The sequence below is a fragment of the Rhinatrema bivittatum genome, chromosome 6, assembly GCF_901001135.1.
Source record: "Rhinatrema bivittatum chromosome 6, aRhiBiv1.1, whole genome shotgun sequence".
NCBI lineage: Eukaryota > Metazoa > Chordata > Amphibia > Gymnophiona > Rhinatrematidae > Rhinatrema > Rhinatrema bivittatum.
Genome location: NC_042620.1, coordinates 121098348 through 121123014, shown reverse-complemented (window position 1 = coordinate 121123014; position 24667 = coordinate 121098348). Strand labels below are relative to the sequence as shown.

General features: G+C 40.3%; 1 protein-coding gene across 1 annotated transcript in view; it reads right to left on the bottom strand.

The window, feature by feature from the left end:
• Positions 1 to 22955: 22955 nt before the first annotated feature.
• The window catches only part of AGPS (alkylglycerone phosphate synthase), a 394780-nt gene continuing 393068 nt past the window's right edge, over positions 22956 to 24667 (bottom strand). Inside the window, exon 20 of the mRNA XM_029605879.1 lies at positions 22956 to 24242. Coding sequence (XP_029461739.1) covers positions 24121 to 24242 — 122 coding nt within the window. The 3' untranslated portion in view covers positions 22956 to 24120. The remainder of the gene's footprint in view (positions 24243 to 24667) is intronic.

The window sequence follows — 24667 nt, the reverse complement described above, 5'->3', positions numbered from 1 at the left end:
GTAAGGTTTGCCGAGAGCCTAATACCTTTGCACTAGCCCCGACAAGACTGCGCTGTGCACAGACCCTTGCTATTCACTTATCTCCCACATTCCCAGGATACAAAGGCTAGGGAAAGTTGGGAAGCAGATGATAATATTTCTAGGAAGCTCGGAACCCTATATCACTGCCATTCTTAACTGGGAACTCTGACCTCTGCCTACTCACTTCCACAGCATTTCCAGTCATCGAAAGGGCCAAACTCCAAGGGTGCCCTTGCCCGCCCCTCCCCCCCACGGCCATCTTGGTGATTTGACCGGCTAAATGCTTTTGGGGGGGGGGGGGGGGAGGGAGGAAACACCATCGCAGCCCTCGCCTCAGGCAGCAGATTGTCTTGAGCCGGCCCTGGTTCAGCAAGTTCTCTCTACGAGCCACATGTAGACAGCACAAGAATTGTGTGCAAGGGGAGCAGTCGCAGGCCTCTGCCTCGGCTCTCCCCCTATTTTTGGAGAGCTGAGGCAGGGGATGCAGTCTGAAGCTTTCCATTTCTCTCCTCTGAGATCTTCAAGTGTAGACAGCTGAAGGAGTGAGTTCCCCCAGTAGAGTGGAATATAGCTCTCACCTATAGGAGATTTTGAGATCAAGGGAGTTCTTCACAGAGAAGAAATTTTCATACTGAATTTTCCATGTCAGTGTGAAAAGGAAAGTAAAATTCAGTTAGGAAGCTGTTTGAACAAAATGTTAGGGCTGTGTTGTTAAAGTACAACAAAGCCAATAAAGCTAAGTCTAGTTTTGTAGTATCTTTTAATAACAGAATAGACTGCAAAGCTAAAAGTTTCGATAAAGCCTGCTGAAAGCTGCTGCAATTCTTCCAGATGTGTTAGCACGTTTCACTATGATGATAGATAAAATAGGAAGGAATAAATGTTAAACATTATTACTTGAAAATCAATATATTTAAAGGCATAAACTGAACAGTACATGTTACACTGTTGTTCTGACTAATGTAGTTTGTTCCATTAAATGTTGATGCAATAAACACAAATGAATCTTTTCCATAATGTTAACATGTAAAATCATATTTGTATAACTGTCAATGTATATAAATATATGTATCTTACCATTTTGCAATCACTTCATTCCTCTCATAGATGTTATTCTGCGAAAAGTGTAAGCATCAGTTAGGGTAAGGTCAGTGGCAAACACTGCAGAAACAAAATGGTTTCCAGACTAACTTCTGACAATGTAATTTGGCAGGGGCTCCATGACTCAATTATTATTTACACAGGTGCTGTATTTTCATGGTGCAGGTGTGCGCATGATTGGATTTTGCAGGACTGGTGAATTAAAGAATTTGCTCCTTGCCAAAAGGATTTCCTGATGGTTAGTGTTTAATGCATTTTGCATTGGTAAAACCCAGACTGCTAGTACCATGGAGAGAATGAGGGTCAAGCAGTGTTTGTCCCTTTTCATTACTGCATCTCCCCAGGGTGCAGACGCTGGTGATTGATGAGCTGCTGGGTAATAACAGCACCATTCTGTGTACTCTCTCCCATTGTTTGGCACTTTTCTCAGCACTCAGGGGCTTTTCAATGACCCTGGTGTCTTTACCTGATAACGCACCCTCCACATTTATTATTTTATGTCAAGAAGTGTCTTTCTTCTAATCTATGGCCCAGTCCCTCACCATCACTTTCTCCACTGGCTTCTGTGCTTTCCTAAAAAGAGCAATTGTGGTTCATTGTAAATCTTGCTGGGTGCATGTTAAAACTTCCTGAAATTTTTTTTTTTTGTTCTTCTACACCCATGATGAAGCTTCTCCTTGCACATTCCTACATCAGTGATACTAGGATCATCATGTTTGCCTGCCTGTCAGACAGGAAACACCCATGACTGAAGAGCTCTAGCAGATAAAACATGGAGCTTGCTTATATATTTATGGGGGTTTTTTTTGGTTTTTTTAGGGTTAAAGTAACTAATTACAGCAACTAGATACTTGGAATCAAAGTACTTTGTAATGTCTTACAATAAGCCAGGGATAGGTAACTCGGGTCCTGGAGTGCCACAAACATGTCTGCTTTTCAGGCCATGCAGACTATGTATGCATGAGATGTATTTGCATATAATTGAGGCAGTGCATGGCCATTTATTTATTTTTCAAATTTGTTAACTGCCTCTCCTGAGAGGCTACAAAGGTGGTGTACACAAGCAAGCAATATTTAATACATAAGACAATCCCCAACTATGTGAGTTCCATACAAAACTGAATATTACAAGGGCCTTCGCAAACAGCCAGGACTAGCACATTTTCCAAAAGGTTCAATAATCTAAAATTAACCTAACTGCTTTTAAGTAATAAGTTCTAGAGGTTAGTGGGCCTCACAAGAAAAGGTTATTTACTTAGTTATGACGAATGTAATGCCATCAGCGACCTTAAAGAGTCTGCTGCAAAAATGACAAAGTCCGTGCTGGTTGATATAAACTGACAGGGTTAGGCAAGCAAGGAGGAACATGGGTGTGAAGAATCTGATGAGAAAAACAATTTAAACTATATTGTTTGGGTGACTGGAAACCAATAGAGAGTTTGGATTACTGGTTGTATGTGCACATAGATTTTTGTTTTGGTGATTAAATGAGCTGTTGAGTTTTAAACAAGCTTTAGTCGATGTAGTTGGCATTTAGGAAGGCCTATTAAAAGGGAATTACAACAATTGATACATGTAGATATTCATGCTAGTAGTAGCAAGCAAAAAAATCAAGTTCATCTCGGTATAGATGCAGATTCCTAAAATTCTATAAGTGGTAGAAACAGCCCTTAACAACTCTACCAATGTGTTCCTACAGTGTAAGGTTACATCAAACCAGACTCCTAGGATTTTTAATTGCTGGGCTTGGCTGGATGATATAAGACCCGAATGAAAGTTGGGGACAGTTTTTTTTTAACATGAGAGAGTTGCTTGGACCATAGGATCTATCTTAATTGGCTATGGATTAGCAACTGCTCAACCTCTTGCACACATTTATTCAGTTTAACTATCATGTAAGAGCGATTTACCTCAAGTGAACAATAGATCTGAATCAGTGGCACACTAACAGGGAGTGTGTGGGGGGCATTTCACCCTAGGTGACAGCTAGGAGGGGGTGCCATTGGGAGGGTTGAAATACGGCCCAAGGCTCAACCTTTTTTTTTTTTTTTCAGCTGCATGTCTCTGTGGCCAGTCAGGAAACTGTCTGCAGACTGCACCCCGGCTTGTTTCTGCACAGCGAAGGGGATGAACAAGGAGGAAGTGTTCTCTGCATGGAGCAGGTAGGGGGACCTCACTGAAGGGGCCAATCATGGAGGCAGGCAAGGGGCAGCTCAGATGCATCAGCATGACGACTGACAAGCAGCAGCACAGTATGGGGTAGAAGGTGGGACCTTGCCTTGATTGAAAAAACAAGATCCTACCTTCCATCCCATCCCTAGGGCAGAAGGGCATATGGGACTGTGACGAGACCTTTTCAAAGCTAGTTTCTGTGGCCGTGGGGATTCTAGGGCAGGCAGTAGGAGGAGGTGTGCTGGCTATGCAGCCATTTCACATCAGATTGGGGTGCTGGCATGGCATTTGAGTTGAGCAGAAAAAGTTCAATGAGCATGAGCAGTGACAGTGAGAGAGGGGAGAGGGGCGTGGGCAGCAAAACCGCTGTGGAGTAGGGGTTCTGAGGGGGAAGAAGAGACTGAGAAGTAAAACTGCTGGGGATTGGTGTAAGAGAGCCAGAGTGTGTGTGTGAGCGTGTGTATGTGAATGAAAGCCAGACAGCGAGCGTTTGTGTGTGTGTGAATGAAAGCCAGACATCGAGTGTGTGTGTGTGTGAGCGAGCGTGTGTATGTGAATGAAAGCCAGACAGCGTGAGTGTGTGTGAGCGTGTGTATGTGAATGAAAGCCAGACAGCGAGTGTGTGTGTGTGTATGTGAATGAAAGCCAGACAGCGAGTGTGTGTGTGTGTGTGAGCGTGTGTATGTGTGAATGAAAGCCAGACAGCGAGTGTGTGTGTATGTGAATGAAAGCCAGACAGCGAGTGTGTGTGTGTGTGAGCGTGTGTGTATATGTGAATGAAAGCCAGACAGCGCGTGTGTGTGTGTGTGTGTGTGAGAAAGAGAGAGAGAGAATAAAGTTTACTCCTTTCTCCCAATCCACAACAATATCAAGGTAACAGGAAATAAAATATTCCCAGATAAGGAGAGCAGGAGATTTTTTTTGATCTTCATTAGTTCAATTAGGTGTTATTTGATCTGCCAGCTTTTTTTTATTTTTTAATTATTATACTGGTAGTTTGGAAAATGTAAACACATTTATATGAGGTTTTAATTATTGGATGTTCTATGCATCAGTTTTTAATTTTTATTTTTTTTATTAGTATGATTTTACTATTCTGATTGTTTGATTTTTCTTGATTTTAGCGTTTGTTGGTCTGTGTTCTGTATGTATGATCAAGATAAGCTATTCTGATAGTGTATTTTTCTGTGTAGGGGTCTATAGCAGTCTGACTTGTTCTGTTTTCTGTACAAGATGTGTTAGTCTTTTAGGACCTGTTGTAATATTTTCAATGCTGCTCTTTCTTGGGTAGGTTTGCTGTTTGAGTCCTGGGAATAGGCTGAAAATTGAGATTGGAATTCCTGATTTTTCTTGTATAAAATAAAATGCAGTAATACCTACGCACTGAATTATTAGTGCCATGCATTTTTATTTCCTCCTATTTGCTTATGACAGTACTGTACTTAGTGGTTAAAAATCTACTTGCAAGCATTTTTCTTTGTGTTTAGATTTTTAAATTATATATGGGAGTGCCAAAGGAAGTATCTACTCCTGGTGCCAAATATTTTAGGTAGTCACTGAACTGAATGTCATCAGCATACACTGTGTAACTGAGACCCATCCTATAAATCAGCCAGACAAGAAGCAGCATATAAATATTAATAGGCCATGGTATCTTTTTTGTATTACTAAAAATCTTACAGGCTGATACAATATTGGCACGTGTTAAACAGGCACTCATGATTGAGCGCCCGCTCCCTTAATGCACGCTGATCCACCTTTCCTGGGTGCCCGATTTAATATTTAAATCGGATGCCACAGTAAAAACAAAAAAGAGGCATATGGGGAAATTGAGCGCCCCTAGCTCCTCCTCAGCAGCAGGTGCCCGGGAGAGGTGGCTGTCAGCCACAGGTTAGGAAAATGGATGCTTATTAATTGAGCATCCCTTTCCTAACCTGACTGCCAGCATACTTTTTTTTTCTTTTTTTTCAATTCTGTTTTAGTTCCTTCGACTTAATATCGCAATTATATTAAGTCAGAGGAACTAAAGAAAGGAACAGAAAAGCAGTATTTTCTGCTTTTCTGTTATTTTTTTGGGCTTAAGAATTAATGCCTTTCTGTGCAGGCATTAATTTTTGCAGGTTAAAATGTGCGTGTTGGGCATACATTTTGTTTTTGAATTGGGAGAAAACAGCTAGTAGCCTCATCAACATGCATTTGCATGTGATGAGCGCTTATTACCTTCGCGGGAGGTTGGACGCGCTAATCCCCTTATAGCATAAGGAGTTGTGGGCACACGCCCAAAACGCTCAGCTGAGTGCACTGTTTTGAATTGACCTGTTAGCCTGCCCATTCCTGATCAGTCTGCACAACACAACTGAGTGATGATGTAGCTGTGGCAAATTCTATGACACAATATTTTGATTCTAAGATACAAAGCTCAGTTTATCTCCCTTGTTCTATGTAATTGCATTCTTACATGCCTGTTCAATGTTCTAATGTAAACCGAAATGATATGTAACTCTGCTACATGAATTGCGGTATATAAAAATGTTAAATAAAGAAATAAATAAAGAAAGAAAGAAAGAATAAATAAAGCATTAGGGCTTCCTTTATCTAGTCCAATATTGCCTTGATTGGAAGTGACAACTGAGGTAGTTCCTTCTTAAGGGATCCCCACCTGTTTTCTGAAAGAGGAAAATTCTTTAGATATAACTCCAATGTTATGGTCTTTTATCTATTATCTCAGAAGGCACTGCAGCATTCGATTTTGAAAGCAGTCTTCAAGCTCTCCACTGTCTACAGTGCTACCCATCATAATTAAAGGCTCTGGAGAAACCCTTATCCCCCATATTTTAAGTCATCAACAACTTCCTAGAAGAGGTAGTCTTTCCTTCTCAGTTGAAGGAAGCTGTTTTCTACCCCATATATAAAAGGGGCTTACTGACTATGCTGATCTACACCTTCTCATTTATCCTTTTCAGTAAAATAATTGAAAGTGCAGCGGGCATCAATTAGTTGAGTATTTGAAAGACCTTAAAATTCTGACACCAGGCTGGCTTGTTGCCCTCCAAGACCCAAATTGCCTATCCCTGCTATAAAGCATTGTCTTTTGTAAATGTGATCTAAACAAGTATTAGGATTATTTTTAGGAGCAAAAGGTGACTTCTATTGAGTACATTTTATACGGAATACATTTAACAATTGGATTCAGCCTTTGTCTGAGGTTCTCACAAGGCCCTCGGTGTGTTGTATATACATCCCTCTATCCACTGATACTTTTAGTTCATAAGGCTGGTGTAATTTATATTTAAAACGTCTTCTGGAAGATGCAGTAATAAGAATTGAAGTTCAATTATTATTGTCTGGGTGATAAGTTTATCATGATATTATTATGATCAGATTATCATCTAGGTAATTAGGTTTTAAACAGGCTTCTTTTGGCTATGCAGTTTCCTCCTGCTCCTTTGAAGCTCCAGCTCATTTGGTATGAGCTGGCATCTGGTACCAGAAGCCTTCATTTGCAACTACCCAGGAATTGTTTTCTCCTCCTATTTTCTATCTTCTCTCAAATCATTAATCCCAGTTATCAAAGCAAAAACCCCTCAATCACAGGGCCCAATTCGGTCATTAGTCTTGCATGTGAGCCTATGGCTTCCATTAGTCTCCCACAAACTCACATAAAATCCCCTTCAATACATGCACAGTTCTGTCATACCTTCCCTAACTCTCCTTTTCCCCCACTAGATTTGCTTGATCCTACTCCTGAGCATTGTTGCTTTTCTTTGCACTGCAGTCCAAATTCCTCCAGTACAGAGATAACCAAGACTGTGCTCTCCATCTCTTTTCTGGCACAGGAACCTTCAACGCTTTGCCAGCTGCTGGCTGAAAGTGTGCTGCCATCTTTTCTTTATTCACTTGCACCTAATTTGTACGCAATTTCTTTTTTTCCAAAGTGCTTTGCATTACCATGCAAGTTATCATTTGTTCATTGGCTATCTCCCCTGCAGCCATTCATTATTTGCTATGCTATTAATTTTAATGCCATCTGCTAAAACGTCTCCTTTCTATCATTCTGTAACACACATAATGAAAGTCTGCAGTTGCAATACAGATTGCAGTAGCACTTCGCTTTCAACTATACACACATCTGAACCAGGGGCATCCATACAAAGTTGGGTGAGGTTTCTATTTTGTAAAATTCAAATCCCCTTCAAGCTAGGGAGTCACCCATGCAAGAATGTTCTATTCATTACGTGTGTCAGTCTGCATATACTACTATGATTATTTTTGTCTTACCTCATAATGAGATCCCAATTCCCCAAGGTTCTCTAAATGTGCAGACTGAAAAGCTTCGTCCTGGAAATCACATACAATTACCACAGGCTCCAATCAAAAAGGACAGGTGCAATCGTTCTGATTCCTCCCCCCTCCCCCAGTGTATGTTTGACTTCAGAGTTTAGAATGATCCCTATCTTGTTATAAAATCAAAATGTTATTGATAAGGTTTAGGTCTCTACTGTTTTTTTCCCCATTAATATTTAAAGACACTGGTGTACAACATCTCACAGTAGTTTATACAGATTACTAAGAGCACCTCATTGTTTATATTTTGGGGAACAAGCGCACACATGATCTCCAACTAATTCACATTTTTTTCCCCCTCTCTTGGGGCACTGTGAGCTGGCACTAGCAGGCTGGGGCCTCAGCCTAAAAGAAAAGAATCTGAAAAGTAGAGGAGTGAAAAACTGCACCACTGACTTTTCAGAAAAGCAGTGATCGAGTAGACAGATCAGGGATTTCTGAGACATTGTATATAAGACTGATAAAAACTTCCCGTGGCATATACCACAGAAAAAGATTTTATCCTTCATGCAGTTGCCTTATTAAAATTAATCTATTTATGAAAATACATATATTTCTCTACATTTTTCATTGTATTAAAGTGTGTCTTCTGTTAAAAGTCAAGCTAAATAAGCTGAACTTTTCAAATTACCTGGATGAGGCTGCTCTGTTAGTCACAAGTAATGCTAAATCAGTGAGCCTGACATTGCTGCTCACAGAAGCTATTCTTGAAAACAATTACTGCAACAAAGGTACAATACCAGGATCTGTCCTAACAGCAAAGATTCCAGTAGAGAGTCCTTTAGCTCATTGTCTGTGCACTCCCCTATCAATTTGGCATTTGAATGAGCTCTCACAGAAAAATAGTAATTTTAGAAAGCACTCACTTGGTAAACTCACAAACAAGTGCAACAGTCTGTAGGAGCTCCTGACTTGGTCACCCCTGGGGGATGGATTTTGGGACCACAGAGCTGGAGTCTATCATGGTATGGAATTGAGTTCTCTTACTGGCCAGGCTGCTCTGTCAATAACCTTCCACTTCATCTGCAACTTCTTCCACCTCCTCCCCGTCTTCTATGCTGTTGTGGCGGATGCGCTCTTGCAGGTTGTTCCGGGTAAGGGGAACACCAATTGCCTGGTACACTGTCTCCATTGTGTGTTGGTTGACATAGTAGGTCAGGTTCACTGAAGGAAGTTTCTTCCGCATCTCTTCCAAACATTTGTAGGCCAACTGATAGTCCTCCTGCTGGGTGTCATGTTCTACTAGTAAGCCATACTCATCTCCAATCCAGATAGCAGAGTCTAGGTCTGGCTCCTCCAGAAGAAGCTCACACTGTTTGATTGCCGTTTTAGAATCCTCAGTGTAAGTCCGGCGGGCTTGGATAAATCTCTTCACTAAAGCCATCTTGCTCTGCAGATCACTCAGCCTACCCTCCTGCTCCTCAGGGTTTCTCATTTTTGCTTTAGACAGGCACTTGTAAGCCTCTGTTAGTGCCCCCAGCGCCTTCTCATAATTTTGATATTCATCAATCTCTATCTGAGCACAGGCATCATAAAAACCAGCTAAGAGGTCAAGGGCCCTCCCTTTGGTATAAATGCTAATGATGTTCTTCATGATTTCTTGGTCCTTGCGCCAGTCCAATGACTGCAAGTAATTGGCTGCCATGATATAAATTTCCTTCTGTCGTGAAACACCAGCAAAGAATACAATCTTCTCTGTGTCACCTGACTTCAACAGTGACCTCATTGTCTTCAGCTTGTTCCCTGCTTGGATGTACTTTTTGGTTGCAAGGTGGTAGTTGCCTTGCCGCATACAACAATCAGCTACGTGTTCAAGCAGCTCCCGCCGTGCATCTTCAGGAAGCTCCTTTGAGTCTTTGGATACAGTCATCTTTTCAGTCATCTCTTCGGTGATGATGAGGTTTTGCTCTAGACACAGTTGTAAGGCTTCATAGTACTTTTTGGCTGCTAGAAGATTACTAATTACTAGCTATGGTGGCTTAATGGGAAAGAGACAACATGGATTTAGCAAAGTTTAGTCTTACCTTCTCAAGCTATTACATTTTTTTTTTAAGATGTTAATAATCATGTGGATAAGGATGAGCTGTTTGATATAGTGTATCTGGGTTTTCAGAAGGCATTTGACAAAGTCACTCATAACAGACTCCTCACAAATTTAAAAAGTCATGGGCTAGGAGGCAATGTCCTATTCTGGACTGCTAATTGTTAAAAAGATAAGAGATAATAAGACTAAATAGTCAATTTTCCAAAAGGGGAAAGGTCAATACTGAAGTGCCCTAGGGATTTGAACTGTTCATAAATGAGCAGCGAGGGAGGTGATGAAATTTTCAAATTATTCAAAGTTGTTTAAAAAAAAAAAGAAAACAAACCAGGAAGATTTTGAGGAGTTGCAGGAGAACCTTGCAAGACTGGGGATTGAGCCTCTAAATGGTAGATGAAATTTAATGTGAACAAGTGCAAAGTTGCGCATGCAGGAAAAAATAATCCTAACCATAGGTATACAATGCTGGGTTGTGTTAGAAGTCACCAGTCAGGAAAACAATCTTGGAATCAATGTGGACAATACTTTAAAATCCTCAGTTCAATATGCAGGGGCAGTCAAAAAGGAAATAGAATTTTAGGAATTATTTGGAAAAGAAGGGAGAATAAAACAGAATATCATAATGCTTCTAGCAATCCATGGTATAACCTCATCTTGAGTATTGTGTGTACTTCTGGTTGCCCCATCTCAAAAAAGATAAGGGAGAACTAGAAAACAATAAAAGGGCAACAAAAATTATTAAGGGTTACAATGGTTCTCCTATGAAGAAAGGCTAAAAAGGTTAGGGCTTGTCAGATTGGAGAAGAGAATGGAGATAGGATATTTCAGGTATCTGAATGTCTGCATCATCTTTCTCCTGCACCTACTCTTCTCCAGGGTATACATATTTAGATCCTTCAACCTTTCTTCTTGGATCTTCTGATACAGACACCCACACCATTTTGGTCACTCTTCTCTGGACCACTTTGAACCTGTTTTTATTCCTTTTGAGAGATGGGCTCCAGAACTGAACATAGTACTGCAGGTGAGGTCTCACTAGAGACTTGTACAAAAGGTATTAACACCATTTTGTTCTTGCTGGTTATTCCTCTCTCTATGCAGCCTAGTATCCCTCTGGTTTTAGCTACTGCCTTCTCGCATTGTTTTGTTGCCTTCAGGTCTCCAGCCCTATCACCCCAAGATCTTGCTCCCAGTCTGTGCACTAGTATTTCACCACCCAATTGCATACAGCAGTTGCTAAACGTTCAACCACTCATCAAGCTTTCTTAAATCTATTTTCATTCTCTCTACTCCTTCAGGCGTGTCCACTCTGTTGCAAATCTTAGTATCAGCTGCAAAAAGACAAAACTTTTCCTTCTAAGCCATTTGCAAAGTCACTCACAAAGATATTCAACAGGACCGGTCTCAAAATTGATCCATGAAGCACATCACTTAACACTGTTCTCTCTTTGGAATAAAGTTCCATTTGCCATTACATGCTGTCTCCTGTCAGTCAACCAATTTGTAATCCATTCCACATTTTGATACCCACTTTCAGGCTTCTCATTTTATTCATGGGCCTCCTATGTGGAACAGTTATCAAAAATCTTGCTGAAATCTAAGTAAAACACATTGAGTACTCCTTCCTTGGTCTAATTCTCTAGTCATCCAATCAAAGCAATTTGTTTGGTAGAACCTTCCTTTGGTGAAACCATGTTGCCTCAGGTCCAACAACCCACCAGATTGTAGGTAGTTCATCAATTTTCTCACCACTGAGGTAAGGCTAACAGGCCTATAGTTTCCAGCTTCCTCTGCCTTTGTGCAGCAGGACCACCACTGCTCCTCTCCAATCCTGTGGCACTATTCCTATTGAACACTTATTTCACCAGACTAGCCAGCACATCTCTGAGCTCCCTTAGTATCCTGGGTTGTATCTTGTCTGGCACCATGACCTTGTCCACTTTCAGTTTTTCTAGTTCTTCCCATGCATTCTCTTCTTAAATAGGGTTACATCTATCCCAGTCCCATCCATGCTCTTGTCAATCAGCACAGTCTTTCTCCCTGGTTTTATTTAGTGAACACTGATCTGAAGTATTTGTTTAATATTACCGTTATTTTTCTACATATTGCTCCTTATCTCTTTTCAATCTTACAATGCCACCCCTTGTTTTCTTTTCTCTGATGTATCAAAAACATTTTGTCATCTTGCTTTACTTCTTTGGTAATCCTTTCTTCCGCTTGACTTTTTCTTTCCTGATTACTTTCCTCATTTTCAGCTTCATCAGATAGACTTCCCTGTACTCGTTTTTGGGATCCTTTGTATATCTTTTGGCTTTATTTTTTCAGCCACCTCCTTTGAGAACCAGATTGGTTTATTTTTCCTCTTACTTTTGTTTACTTTTCTTACATAAAGAGTTGCTTTTTTAAATAGCTCCTTTTAATTTGGTCCATGTTACTCCATTTCACCCATCTTTTCCCAGGTCCTCCTAAACGTACATCCCCATTTTACCAAATCTGTATTTTTGAAGTCCAAAACTTGGCTCTTTTATGTGACTTTCCTCCCTCTTGGCCTCTATATTGAACTATACCATCCGATGATCATTAGTGCTCAGGTGAGCATCTACCTGGACATTAGTGACATTTTCCCCATTTGTGAGCATTAGGTTGAGCAACACTACCCCCTTCATGGGATCCATCACCATTTGTTTGAGAAGAGCCTCTTAAAGGGGCATCAACTACATCTCTATTTCTTGAAGGTTCTACATTTGGGATACTCCAATCCCCATCTGGCAGATTAAAATCTCCAATGACCACTTCTCCCTTCTTTCCCACTGTTTGGATGTCATCTATCAGATCCCTGACCAGTTCTTCTGTTTGAGTTGGAGGCCTGCATACCACTCCAGTCTAAATGGAAGCACCATCCTTTTGTTTTACAATAGCCTATATAGTGCTTCTTCCACACCCCACTCCCCTTGCATTTCAGTAGCTTGGATATTGTTTTTGACATAAAGAGCTATTCATCCCCCTTTTCTGTCCTTCCTTAACAAATTATTGCCTGATATGATCATATCCCAATCATGAGGCTCACTGAATCATGTCTCTGTATTAGCAACTATGTTCAAATTCACTTCCACCATAAGGTTTTGCAGATCCAGGATTTTATTGCCCAATCTATGGGCATTTGTGGTCATAGCTTTCCAGCTTTTCTCCTGTGCCATGAAATTAACAAGTAGCAGGTTTATTAAAAAAAAAACCAAAACCAAAAACAAAAAAACCCCCTCAAAGTATTTTTTCATGTCATGCACAAACTGTGGAATTTATTGCCAGAGGATGTGTTCAAGGTATTTAGTATAGCTGGGTTCAAAAGGGGCTTGGACAAAGTCCATTACTACTTGGGAAAGCTAATGCTGATCCCTGGGAGAGAACACCAAGGAATGGATTGCTCTTTAGGATCCTGCAGGGCACCATTGGATTGGCCTTTGTTGTAAATAAGATGCTAGCCTCAATGGACCCTCTGGTCTAACATCGCATGGCATATTCTGTGTTTTTAAATCACTTGACTTTAGATCTTTAGGATCTATACATCGATACATAATTAAAACAACAAAAAAAAAAGTTATCTTGAGCTCTGCAAAATCTTTCATCACTACAACAGCCCAGGTCTCAGAATCAAGTATGCATCAAGCTGAGGCAGAAACTCAAAGAATCCATACATACTGCTGCATGATTTAAAAAATAACAAAACTATGCTTTTTAAAATCTTTTTATTTCTGAAAATGAGTAAACGCATATAAGATCAAATTAAATAGTAACACTCAAGCAGCCAGAGAAGTGGCTGACCTTGGACAGTGTTAGCAATATACAGGCTGCTGAAATATTCACTAGTGACTCTGCCAAGACAGACCGAGCTACAAATCATCAGTCCCAGACTCATTTCATTGATTCAACCTCACAAACATGTCCTAGATTTTTCCCAGTGAAGCTAACTTCAAAGTCTTCTGATTTAAGTTCTTAATTGCAAACATACTGAAGTTAAAATGACACATAAATTACCCACACCCATGCCAGAAAGTAATATTTTTAGGCCAAGCATTAAAGAGGCAGTTCATTTTTTAAAACCCTCTTTGGGCTTGATTTAACTAAGCTTTTTTCTCCCATGTCTGTGTATGTGTATGCATGCTCTGATCAGATATCTTAGATCGTGTACCTATATTTTGTGTATCATGCCTTCCTTTTCTTTTCATATACTCTATTTATTACAACTTATGTGCTCTGTCTTACAGATGTAAACTACTCAATAATCCTGTATCTTGCTCCGATTACTCTGGTAGGACAGCAAGTAATAAATCTTTGCAATAAATAAACAGAATGGAGAAAAAGCTTGAGCATATCAGACTCTTTGTAAGAGCAGCAAAGGTATGGGGCTCCTGGAAACTAAAAACTGAATTTTATTTTAAAACTATTTTCTGGACCAACTAGAATACTGCAAGCCTGGGGCTGCTATAGAGTTGCCAATTTAAATATTTAAAGAAAAGAAAAAAATATATATATATATACCAAACTGGTCGACTGGCCAGGCAGCACCCCCCTCTCACCTTCAAGACTACCTTTCCCCATTAGACCTGCTCTTCTTGAAGCAGTGGCCAGTCTGAAGCTTGAATGCAGCACCAGTAGCATCAGCAACACATTATTAAATAGCTGCGGCTGGGGACTGAGCCAGTATGTGTTTTGCTCCCAGGCTCAACCACTATATGAAGGCCAGAATGAGATATGGCCACCACAAGGCTTGGGAGTTGAATGAACACTGGCTTAGTCTCTAGCCCATGCTACTTCATAACTTGCTCCTGCTGCTGCCAAACTGCATTTAGATCTTGAATTGACCGCTGCTTCAAGAATAGGAGCATGGAGATCGGGTGAGGGAGAGCAGCAGCTATGGAGCTAATGGTTAAATACTGGCATGTATAAGGTGGGAAGAAGTAAAAGTTTTGTTTTGGGGCGGGAATTCCCCACAATTTTCATTTAATATTTATTTGAAACAAAAATGAAAAACAAAACAAAACAGGGACTCGTGAGGCTTCCTGTCCCCTATCACCCATCCCTCCATCCGAAAAATTGCCAGGGCCAGGATCCTCCTTGGCTCTCACTTATCTGGTCTGGGGGGGGGGGGGGGGGGAATTAGATGACAAAGCTTAGGCCCAGGTTGAATCCTCAGCCTTGCACAGGCCTAGGCTGCTCACAAGGCCCAGGTTTGAAGGCCTGGTCCTGATGCTGGGGCTTAGGCTCGGACCCAGACCTGAGGCTAGGCCTAGACCAAGGTATGAGCCCAGGTCCAATGTCTGGGCTTTGGGTCAAGGCCAGGGCCCGGGTCGGAGACCAGGTCCTGATGCCTGGGCCTCATCTTAAATCCATTGCCGTACACCAAAATGGCAACCTCCACTGAAAAGAGAGGCATCGGAGTTAGTTAACCCTGGCGCATTCCCAGTGGATGCTGTAATTTCAACTAAGAAAGAAGATGGGAGAAGAGGACTTCCAAGACCTGGGCCTGACCTTGCGCGGAGACCCAAGTGTCAGGACCCGGCCTCAGGCCTGGGTCTAGGCCAAGGCTGCTGCATCTGGCCACCTTCAATGCCTAAAGGAGGCCTCGATGTCACACTTGGGCATAGGTCGAGGCTCCTGCTTTGGGCCTTGGCCTATTCCTTAGGCAAAGCCTTGGGTCTTGGGCCTGGGCCTAGGCTAAATGGATCACATTTTGTTTTCAAAATGAAACATGACAACCAATGAAATTTGGTAAGATTTTCAATCATTTCGTTTTGAGAACGAAATGAAACAAAATAGGAAATTTTCACTCATTTCTTATTTCATCTCTCCGGAATGCCCATCCCCAATGTATATAGCCAGTTTAAAAGGTTGTGCCAATTGCTGGACTGTCTTTATTAAAAACCATGTATTTGTGTTTATTGGAACTTAATAAAATTCATGTGTTAAAAACCAGCCAGGCTGGCCAAATATTGGGTGGTTGACAACTCTAAACTGCTATTAGTGCTACAGGTTCAGTTGATCTCCAGTGGTCTGCAACTATTTCCTATTTCTTCCAACAATGAGAGGCTGAGCACCTAGGAAGACCGGAAATAGACATCTGATGCTAGAAGATGCATGGGCGTCTGATGCTGAATGACAATGACACCACCAGGTAGAGGTGAGTTTTAAATTTTTTTTTTTTTTTTAATTAGCTTTCAGGGTAACATCTGGTTAAAGATCCATGTAAACTAAAACATGTATTTAGTTTCAATTAATGTAATGCTCATACAAGGTACAAGTTTGATAGCACTGGCAACGGAAATCCTCCATTTTTCCACAGACCAAGTACAGACATAGGCAGTACAAGTTTCTTTAGCTTGCTCTGGAGAGATCCCCTTTAAAGGTGAGAATAATTTAGTCACCATGTATCTGCAAAATTCAATTTCCCTGCTAAGACTGCCAACAATGGTGCCTCTTAGTACCAAACAATCATGGTGGATTTTTAGAGATGTGTCCACTTATTCCCTGGGAACACTGGCTACCAACTTATTTCACAAAAGCCAATAAAATGACTTCTGGATGGTAAGCACCTTCAGTCGCTATTAATATGATTGTGATATGAACCACTGACCCCCTTATTCACCTAGTCTCTCAAAAAAAGATTCTTACATTTGAAAAAACGTTAACTATTGACAAATGTTCTCCAACACACACACACACGTCCCAAACTTCAGGCAGCTTCCTGAAGTTTACTAGCAATAGGGAAAAGGTTTTGCTTTGCCCTAAGTTTTACATGAATAAATCCACCTTTTTTCTAGCAACTATTTTTAGTATTGCTACATAACTAGTTCCATCTTTAACAGGGAGGGTAAATGACCTATTTGGGCACTGTAGGAATTAATAAAAATCAACATAAGATTGGTTTATTCCAACTGTAAAAAATGTAGCTTCTTCCTTTTCAAGATAACAGCGCTTTTAATGGGCAATTCCATGCAAAATTACTAACACTGCAACTGGATACTTACAAGTAAATTTTAAATTGGCTACGCATGTAAACCCCGGTACGCACCGAAGTGGCGGGTCTCTCCAAAGGGGCGGACTGGAGGGTGGGGTCTGGGCAGGGAGGGGCGGGCCAAGACAGTGCAACACTGTCCCAGGGAAGTGCGTGCCAGCAGCCGGCTGGCACGTGGAGCTACTCCTGCTCTAGAGGAGAAGTACTAAAATAAAAAAATGTGGGAATAGTTAGGTTAGGTTTAGGGGGTGGGGAGGAGAGCGGAAGAGGGAGGAAGGTTAGGTAGGGGGTAAGGAACTGGAGAGGCCCAATTGCGTTACTGCGCATATTTTGCAAAAATACCCCCTGCCCGCACCGCCCACACATGCGCGTACAGATTTTAAAATCCGGCGCACATGTGCGTGGCCATCTGATTTTATAACGTGCATGCCAGCGTGCATATGTTATAAAAATCGATGCGTCCATGGACCCCTTTTAGAAAGCTGTGTAAAATACCATTGCCCATAATCTTTGAAATCTGTGAATGTATTTATCAAGGATAAACCTATCCAATTTTCTTGGATTAAGAAGTTGAGCTGATGAAGCTAACAAATTATCCACTTGCTATAATCTTGATTTAGGATTTTTAATCTTTAACAACCCCCCCCCCCCAAAAAAAAAAAACAACAAAAAACAACCAACAACCCACAAACAAGATTTGCTTCTGGCAAATATAAAATTTGTATCTATTCATCAGTTTTAGCAGGCAAAAAAAAAGAAAAGTGAATGTCTCTATTTTACAAAACATAGAACATTTTTAGCAGACTGTAATTATAGAAACAACACCCCCCCAAAAAATAAAACTTCACACTTTGCATCTAGTAAATCAACCTCTTTTAGAACTATGATAGTACTAAACATTCAAAAACAAATATAAAGAGAAGTTTGCTACATTTAACCTTTCGCAAAGGAAGAGAACAGAGAAAAAGAGAATAGGGCCACATTACTGGTGCTTAATGGAACTGGGGTCTGTGGGGGGTGTGTGTGTCCTCCACAGAACTCCGTGAGAAGGAAACAGGTGTACAATGGCAAGTTTGCTGCACAGTGAGAGAACCAAAACACTAACCATACCAATAAAAATAATTCAAAAGTTAATGAAGAGAATAACATCAAATAATTAAATTTGATATATATAAAAATGTTCCCAAACCCATAAGATATTCAAAATGGACACATGAAACACCCAATAATTAAAACTAGTAAGGATTTTCTTTTTTAATTCCCTGCATATCTTGGAACTTTTGATTTCCAGATACCCCAAGAATTTCATTGATTAGCATGCAGATAGGAAAGGGGATTGTTGCACACACATGTGCTCTCTCTCTCACCCACCACCCACATATCATGCTCTCCCTCACATACCCCCTTACACACATGCTCTCATCCCCCCCCCTCCCACTCACCCCCACTCCTCCTCTCATTCACTTTCCTCCCCCCGTGAAGCAACAGCAATCTCAGTCTTCATCCCCCATGGCCGACAGAATGATTTTGAACAATGACCAAGCTGTGGCCTTACTGACAAAGAACCTTGCCACACCGCTCCTCCTAATCTAAGGCTCCGCCAGCCAAGCTGCCGATTCCAGCAGAACCACAAAACTCCTCCTTTTCCTAAGGCCCTTCTGGCCACGCTGCTCTCCCTACTACGTTATGCTATGCTTCTAAGAGGAGGACTTCATTGCCGGTTGCCGATACCCAGGACGATGGAATCAACAAAAGCCTGCAATGTAAGGCCATTGTTGATGACATCATTTCAAGGTGATGGCAGGCCATAGATAATGCGGTAAATGGATTAGGTAGGAGGGCTGGAAAAAGCTGGTTAGTCAATGGGCTGGGTTTACCAACCCCTTCTGTAGACTACAGATTTGGACCAACCATATACAACTATAACCTTTCCTCACCTCTTTCATTCATTTTTAGCCCCCACAGAAATTGATATTTGAAGTTAGAAATTTAAAACAAAGAGCATGCAGTATGCCAATGCAACATAAATTGTTTGCAATTTAGAAGTTTAAAGTTAAACCCCCCCTTGCTTCCACAATGCCGTGGTAAAAGGTCACAAAAGCTGGCTCTTGCTGCAGGATTTGCCATTTCCTATGGCATTGTGGGATACCGGGGGCAAATTGCAGGAAGGAGAAGAGATCTGGGCGGGGGGTGCATGCCCCAGATGTAACCCTCAGTCCTGCTGCTGCTGCGCTCTCATCCTTCGCCTTCCTCTCCCTTGCAGGAAAGCAGCGGTGCTTCAAGTTTCACTGCCTCCTTCTGTCACCTAAGCCCAGATCCAGGATTTGAGAACTTGATGCACATCTGGAGTCTAGGCTTGGCAACAGGAGGCAGCAAACAAGAAGCACTGCCAGCTGGGAAGGAAAGGGAAAAGATGATTAGGTGAAGGTGGGGGAGCAAAGAGTGAGAGAATGAGAATTGAGAAAACTGAGGACAAGAAGGTCCAGAAATGAGGGACAAATAAGGGTGAAGGAAGAAGTCTGTGGATGGGCACAAAAGAAGGGGACAGAGGTCCAGGGATGTCTGCAGAAAAGGGGGGAATGGGGGAGGGAATAGTTGGGAGGAGGTGAGAAAGCAAGAGGAATGAGAGATTTGTTGATGAGGCTGCATGAAAGGAAAGGCATGGAGTGCCACTGGGAGAAAACTGCTTGACAGAGAAGGAAGAAAGGAGAAAACAGTAGAGGAGTGGAGGCAGCTAAGAAAAAAGGCATTTTTAGGAGTGACAGACAGGCTGAATGACCAAAGGTGTGAGAAGAGAACACAAGGGAGAAAGGAAAGTGAAAAATGAAAATTAAAAATAAAATACCCAGATGCACAAGAAAGGTTGGCAAACTACTTTATTTCTTTAATGTAAAATTGTGTAACATTTTTAATAATGTAAATTTTATGCAAATGAGCCACACAATTGCCACAGAATTTACCCCTGAGCCACTACAGGAAACCAGGGTTCTGCTCTAAATGAAAAAGACAGACATCATCTTGAAATTAAAGATGTAATGCCATGGCGTGGCACATGGTATTGTTAAGGAAGCCCCTTGTATGCTGTATAAGTCAATGTAGAAGCACACTTTGATGATAACACATTTAAATTTTATAGAATAGGTTAGAACAATTTAAGAAAACCAGGTCACCTTAATTTTAACCCCATACGTGTCCCGATACACTGCCCAGGTAAATGCAGAAAGAGTTCCCATCTGTTTGTTCTAAATAAATCCATCCTTCCAGAGATAAATAATCTGTGAAATGAGGCATGGGTACAGGAGAAAGAAAATCATGTTTGCCTCCTTTATGTGCAGGTTGAATAATTAACATTCATTAATCCTCTGGGGCATAGGAGCCTAGCTGCTTAACTGCCAAACATGCATAGCGATGTGCTGCTGGTATAAGCATTAAGGTTAGCATGCTAGCATAAGGAATCCCATTTTCCAGGATCCTATTGTGAAAAATAAAAACAAAAAAACTCCCACTGCAGCTCTATAATATATTTAGTAAGATCATCATGTGAGGGCAGCGGGGCACCGAGAACCCCCTGAATTGTCTGTTTCTCTTTTTGGGGCAACTGTTATATTTTAGCATTATATTCTAATGGGGAGAAGCAGCCAAGTGCTGTCCAAGATGACATTTCATAGAACATGACGTCACGGCAACATTTTGTGACTGCCCGAGGGAAGACCTGATTAAAACACATTATAACAGTTTGTATTCAAATTGGCTAAAAGGACAAGATTTTCAAACTTTAGTCTTGGTTGTAATTTATCTTCAAGTAAAAGGAAGTAAAAAGTGAGGAAGAGCATGTACATCATTTTAAAATATTTACATTTAGACTTAGCATTGTGACAATTATGTTATGTTAATGATTTAAAAGCACATTGTCAGGGTTAGTAAAATAAGAATGAGCAATATTCATTTAAAGCAAATACATGCAAACTAGAGCAAAAGATTCAGCAGCAACTCTTCAGGATAGGTCAAGCCTGGTGCTTCAATTTGCATATATTTGCTGTTGTATTATAGAACAGAAAAAGACAGAAGAACAAAGGCATTATGATATTCTTAGTTTTGTCCTCTATTCCTTTCCAAATAATTCTTAATATTCTATTTTTTTTTTTGACTACCACCGCACACAGATCCAGGCACAGGCAGAAAATTTCTAACACTTTCTCAGAAAACAGACATTACTTGAATTCTCTATTTTGTAATTTAAATAATTTACAATATTTTTGCAAGTATTTATTTTACACCATTCTCTCCATAGTATGTAACAATGGCATGCAAATTGAACCAACCAGATTGGCTTAACTTGCTGAGTTCCACCACCACTTGAAGATTGAAAAAAATATATTGGCTACTGCAGTGTGGCACACCGAGGAACTAATTTTATAAAATGTTTCCTCTATAAATATAAATGGTGAACAAGCTATCATAAAATTAGATCCCCACAGCTCTGGCTTTAGTTTTATTGAAAACAAAAAATACAGAACTCCATCTCTACCAAGGCATCAATTAAAAAAAAATAAATTTCAGCCTAGAAAGAGGTTTCTTTAAAAAAAAAAAAAAAAAAAAGATACAGGTATTCCAATAACCTGTACTTAGGAAAAGGTTTTGTAGTTTTTTCCTATATGTACCAGTGTCTCCTCCAAAAGTATTTCAGGGAATTTGATGAGTTTACTATTAGCAATAAACCAGATCAAGCAAGGGCTTTATATCATGAGGCAATTTTCAAAAGGATTTAAAAGTAGTATATATTGTAGCAATTTTCAAAAGGCCCATCTATGCATGTAAAACCTTTTGAAAATTCAGTGAAATTTCATAGGAGTTACGTGCATAAGTGTAGCAATTTTCAAAAGTTGTTTTACAGACATAAATCCTTTGAATTTTGCTCAAGTATTTTTCTCTTATTCACAAAATGAAGGCTACTGTATGTTTTACTTTGTAGCTTTCACTTCTGCCCTCAGGCTGTTGCTAATTCCTCCCAGCAGGCCTTGTTTTCAGGTTATATACAAAGAATATTCATAAGATATATTTGTTCAGTTTATGGACAAGTTAATTTACATATTTGAGTCATCCAGAAAACCAGACCTGGGAATCAATTAATAGGACATTACTAGAAGTGTAACACATATACTGGTATACAGTTACAATATTTACACATTTTAATTAGTTTTCTATTTTCCAGAACAATATTTTAGAAATATAAAATTAAATATTTTGATTAAATGCCACATAATCAAATATTTTATTCCCCCCCACACACACAACAAAAAGGCTGCTGGCATTTAATTCAATAAAGGATATGTCTACATTTTAAAGCTGAGTCACTATCCTTTATCTAATGAAATATGCCATGTAAAGTTTAAAAATCTAAACAGAGGGTACCTCCCCCTAAAAAAGGTCTTTTTCAAAATGCTGCCAATTTATTTGGAACAGAAAAATGCTGGTTATGGAGTAGTTTGTTTTGCTTCTCTTAAGATCTAGAATAAAATGTGCATTTAACATGATATTTTTTTTTTTTTAAAAATCGCAAAATGGTAAAACTTTAAAGACCCTTTTTAACAACAACAACAAAAATCTATAGGGCAAAAACCAGAATTTGCCACAATAAATGCAGATGGGAAATATTTCCTAGGTTTGAATTTCATGCCCCTTTCACCCTGCTCGAGTGGTATCAGAGATGCCACTTTATTTTATTTTTTTCTGAGTAGGCAGAAGGTCTCCACCTGGGAAGGATCAGAAAAGAATGAAAAATCAGTGTAGTTTGGCTGGCTGACAGCTTGGTACAGGCTTTCTCCTAGTCGCTCATGCTGAAAGGACTGCTATTTTTCCTATAATAGCAGCAACTTTCGGTCCAACGGGAAAGTCCTTCTCACCTGATCAGGACTGGTCACACCTTAATCTCAAGCCACATCGATTTATAATCCTTTGAAAGGAAAACCTACTGCTGGTCACCTGCTTTAAATGACTGCGTTTGGTGTTACATATAAATTTGTCCTCTAAACCCCTTCTCCTCACCCCAAAAGAAGCAATTTTATTTTATTTTTAAAAGAGATGTCACCCTCCTGCTTTGGGCATCGTGTCCCCCAGTGGGGTTGGGTGGCAGGGGTGTTATACCACATGCTCCCTCTCATGGAGTACAGCTTCTCAAGCTCAGTCAAATGGCCAAGAAGGGACCATCCTCGGCTCACAGGCAATCTTAGCTAAAAGGCTCAGGAACAACAAAAACTCAAAACACAGTTTAGTTGGAAATTTAAACCAAAGAGAATGTCTCAGTTTTTATCATATGATTAATTATTACACTGTTACAGTTGCGACTGCAGTTTATTTGGGTGTGTACATATGTTTTAATGAAAAATTAATTTACGTATGTTAGAACAGACAGCATTAATGTGGGCTCTTATAAATCCTTCTAAAAGATGCTGTGCTGGGTTACTTTGGTCAAAACAACGACAAAGTTCAGTTTAATGGAGAAATCATCATGGATGCTCAAAGAATTAATTGAAATACTTTTTTTTTTTTTTTTTTGTAAGTGCAGCCAATAAGAAAGTGACACCAGATTATAACTGTGTAGATGAAGGCATTAATTTATGTCCACACATCTGTACTCAAACATACAATATGAAGAATGTTTAGCATTTCTGTACAAAATGTATGACTGAATATACAGGAGATTATCCCACAAATATAAATCTGCTCACCCTATGACAACTTTAGAATGCCAAACTAGAGATTAATGTACTGTAGCTGTAGAATGAATATGCTCAGCCAAAATTTTCAGTTCTCAGTGATGCGTAGGGAATCAGTCAGGCTAAACGCGTCATATAAACCATAGGACATCTTTAAACTAGACATGCAGAGGTGCATTTTTTCCAAGTCTGAGAAGTTGCACTCAAGCAAGAAGGTGGGGGAGAAGCTACCTCGGTGACAGCCTTTCTCCTAGCAAGGGGATGCTCTGCACTGAGCAGCTGGCTGCATCCTCCACAGACACTCAGACCATCAACTGTGCCATGCTTACGCAAGGCTTAAAGTGCTTAAGTCTGTATCTCCAACGTGGTAAGGAAGTAAGCTACCCCTGTGTCAACTTAAATATGAGCTCTCTCTAAAACCCATGCTCATTGCTAATACTGATTTTTGGAGCATGATTCGCTGTGGGTCAGGTGGGCTGGGGAGGGGGGGGGGGGGGAGCGGGGGTGAAGGTGACATGTAATACTCACCAAGAAGAGAAGGAAGGGAATCAATTCCCATCATAGACAATGACTTTGTTCCCTTCCAAAAAAGACCAAGTTTGTATTTGTTTACTCAGATAAACATGCAGCATTACGCTGAAACCCACCCCCTCCCTTAAAAAAAAAAAAGACAAAACATGTTTTCAAACATTAGGACTTCAGAGAAGGACATATGCTTATAAAAGGTTTCTGTTTCCAAAGATATTATTGGGGTCCACATAATTCTTGACAGATTTAAGCATTCCTATCCCGACGTCAGAGATGCTCTCTCTCAGCCACTGCTTCCGCAACTTGCCCACTAGAAAAAAAAAAAATTCAATATAAGCCATGAGACTGGAAGCCAATCAATCTTGTGACCATGAATGAACACTGTGTGATAAATGCTGTTATTCAAAACTGAGAAATGTTTTGCTTTATTTGATTTATTGAGCCCACCAGACTATCAAGCTCATTAAGCCCAGTGTATTCCCAAAGGAAGACGGTGTGCCACATTGTCTATTTTCTTTGCAAACCTTGAAATGTAGATGAAGCTCAGGCAGAGGTGATGTGCCATTTTACAAGCACCTCAACAGTAAGGACAAAGAGCCCCCAGCCTCAGTTTTAAGAAAAACAACAAGATGTTGGGAGGAAATCAGGTCAAGAATCCAAATTATGTCCCCAAGGTATTAGTCTATATTGAATAAAATAGGCTCTATTACAGAATTCCCTTTTTTTTTTTTTTAA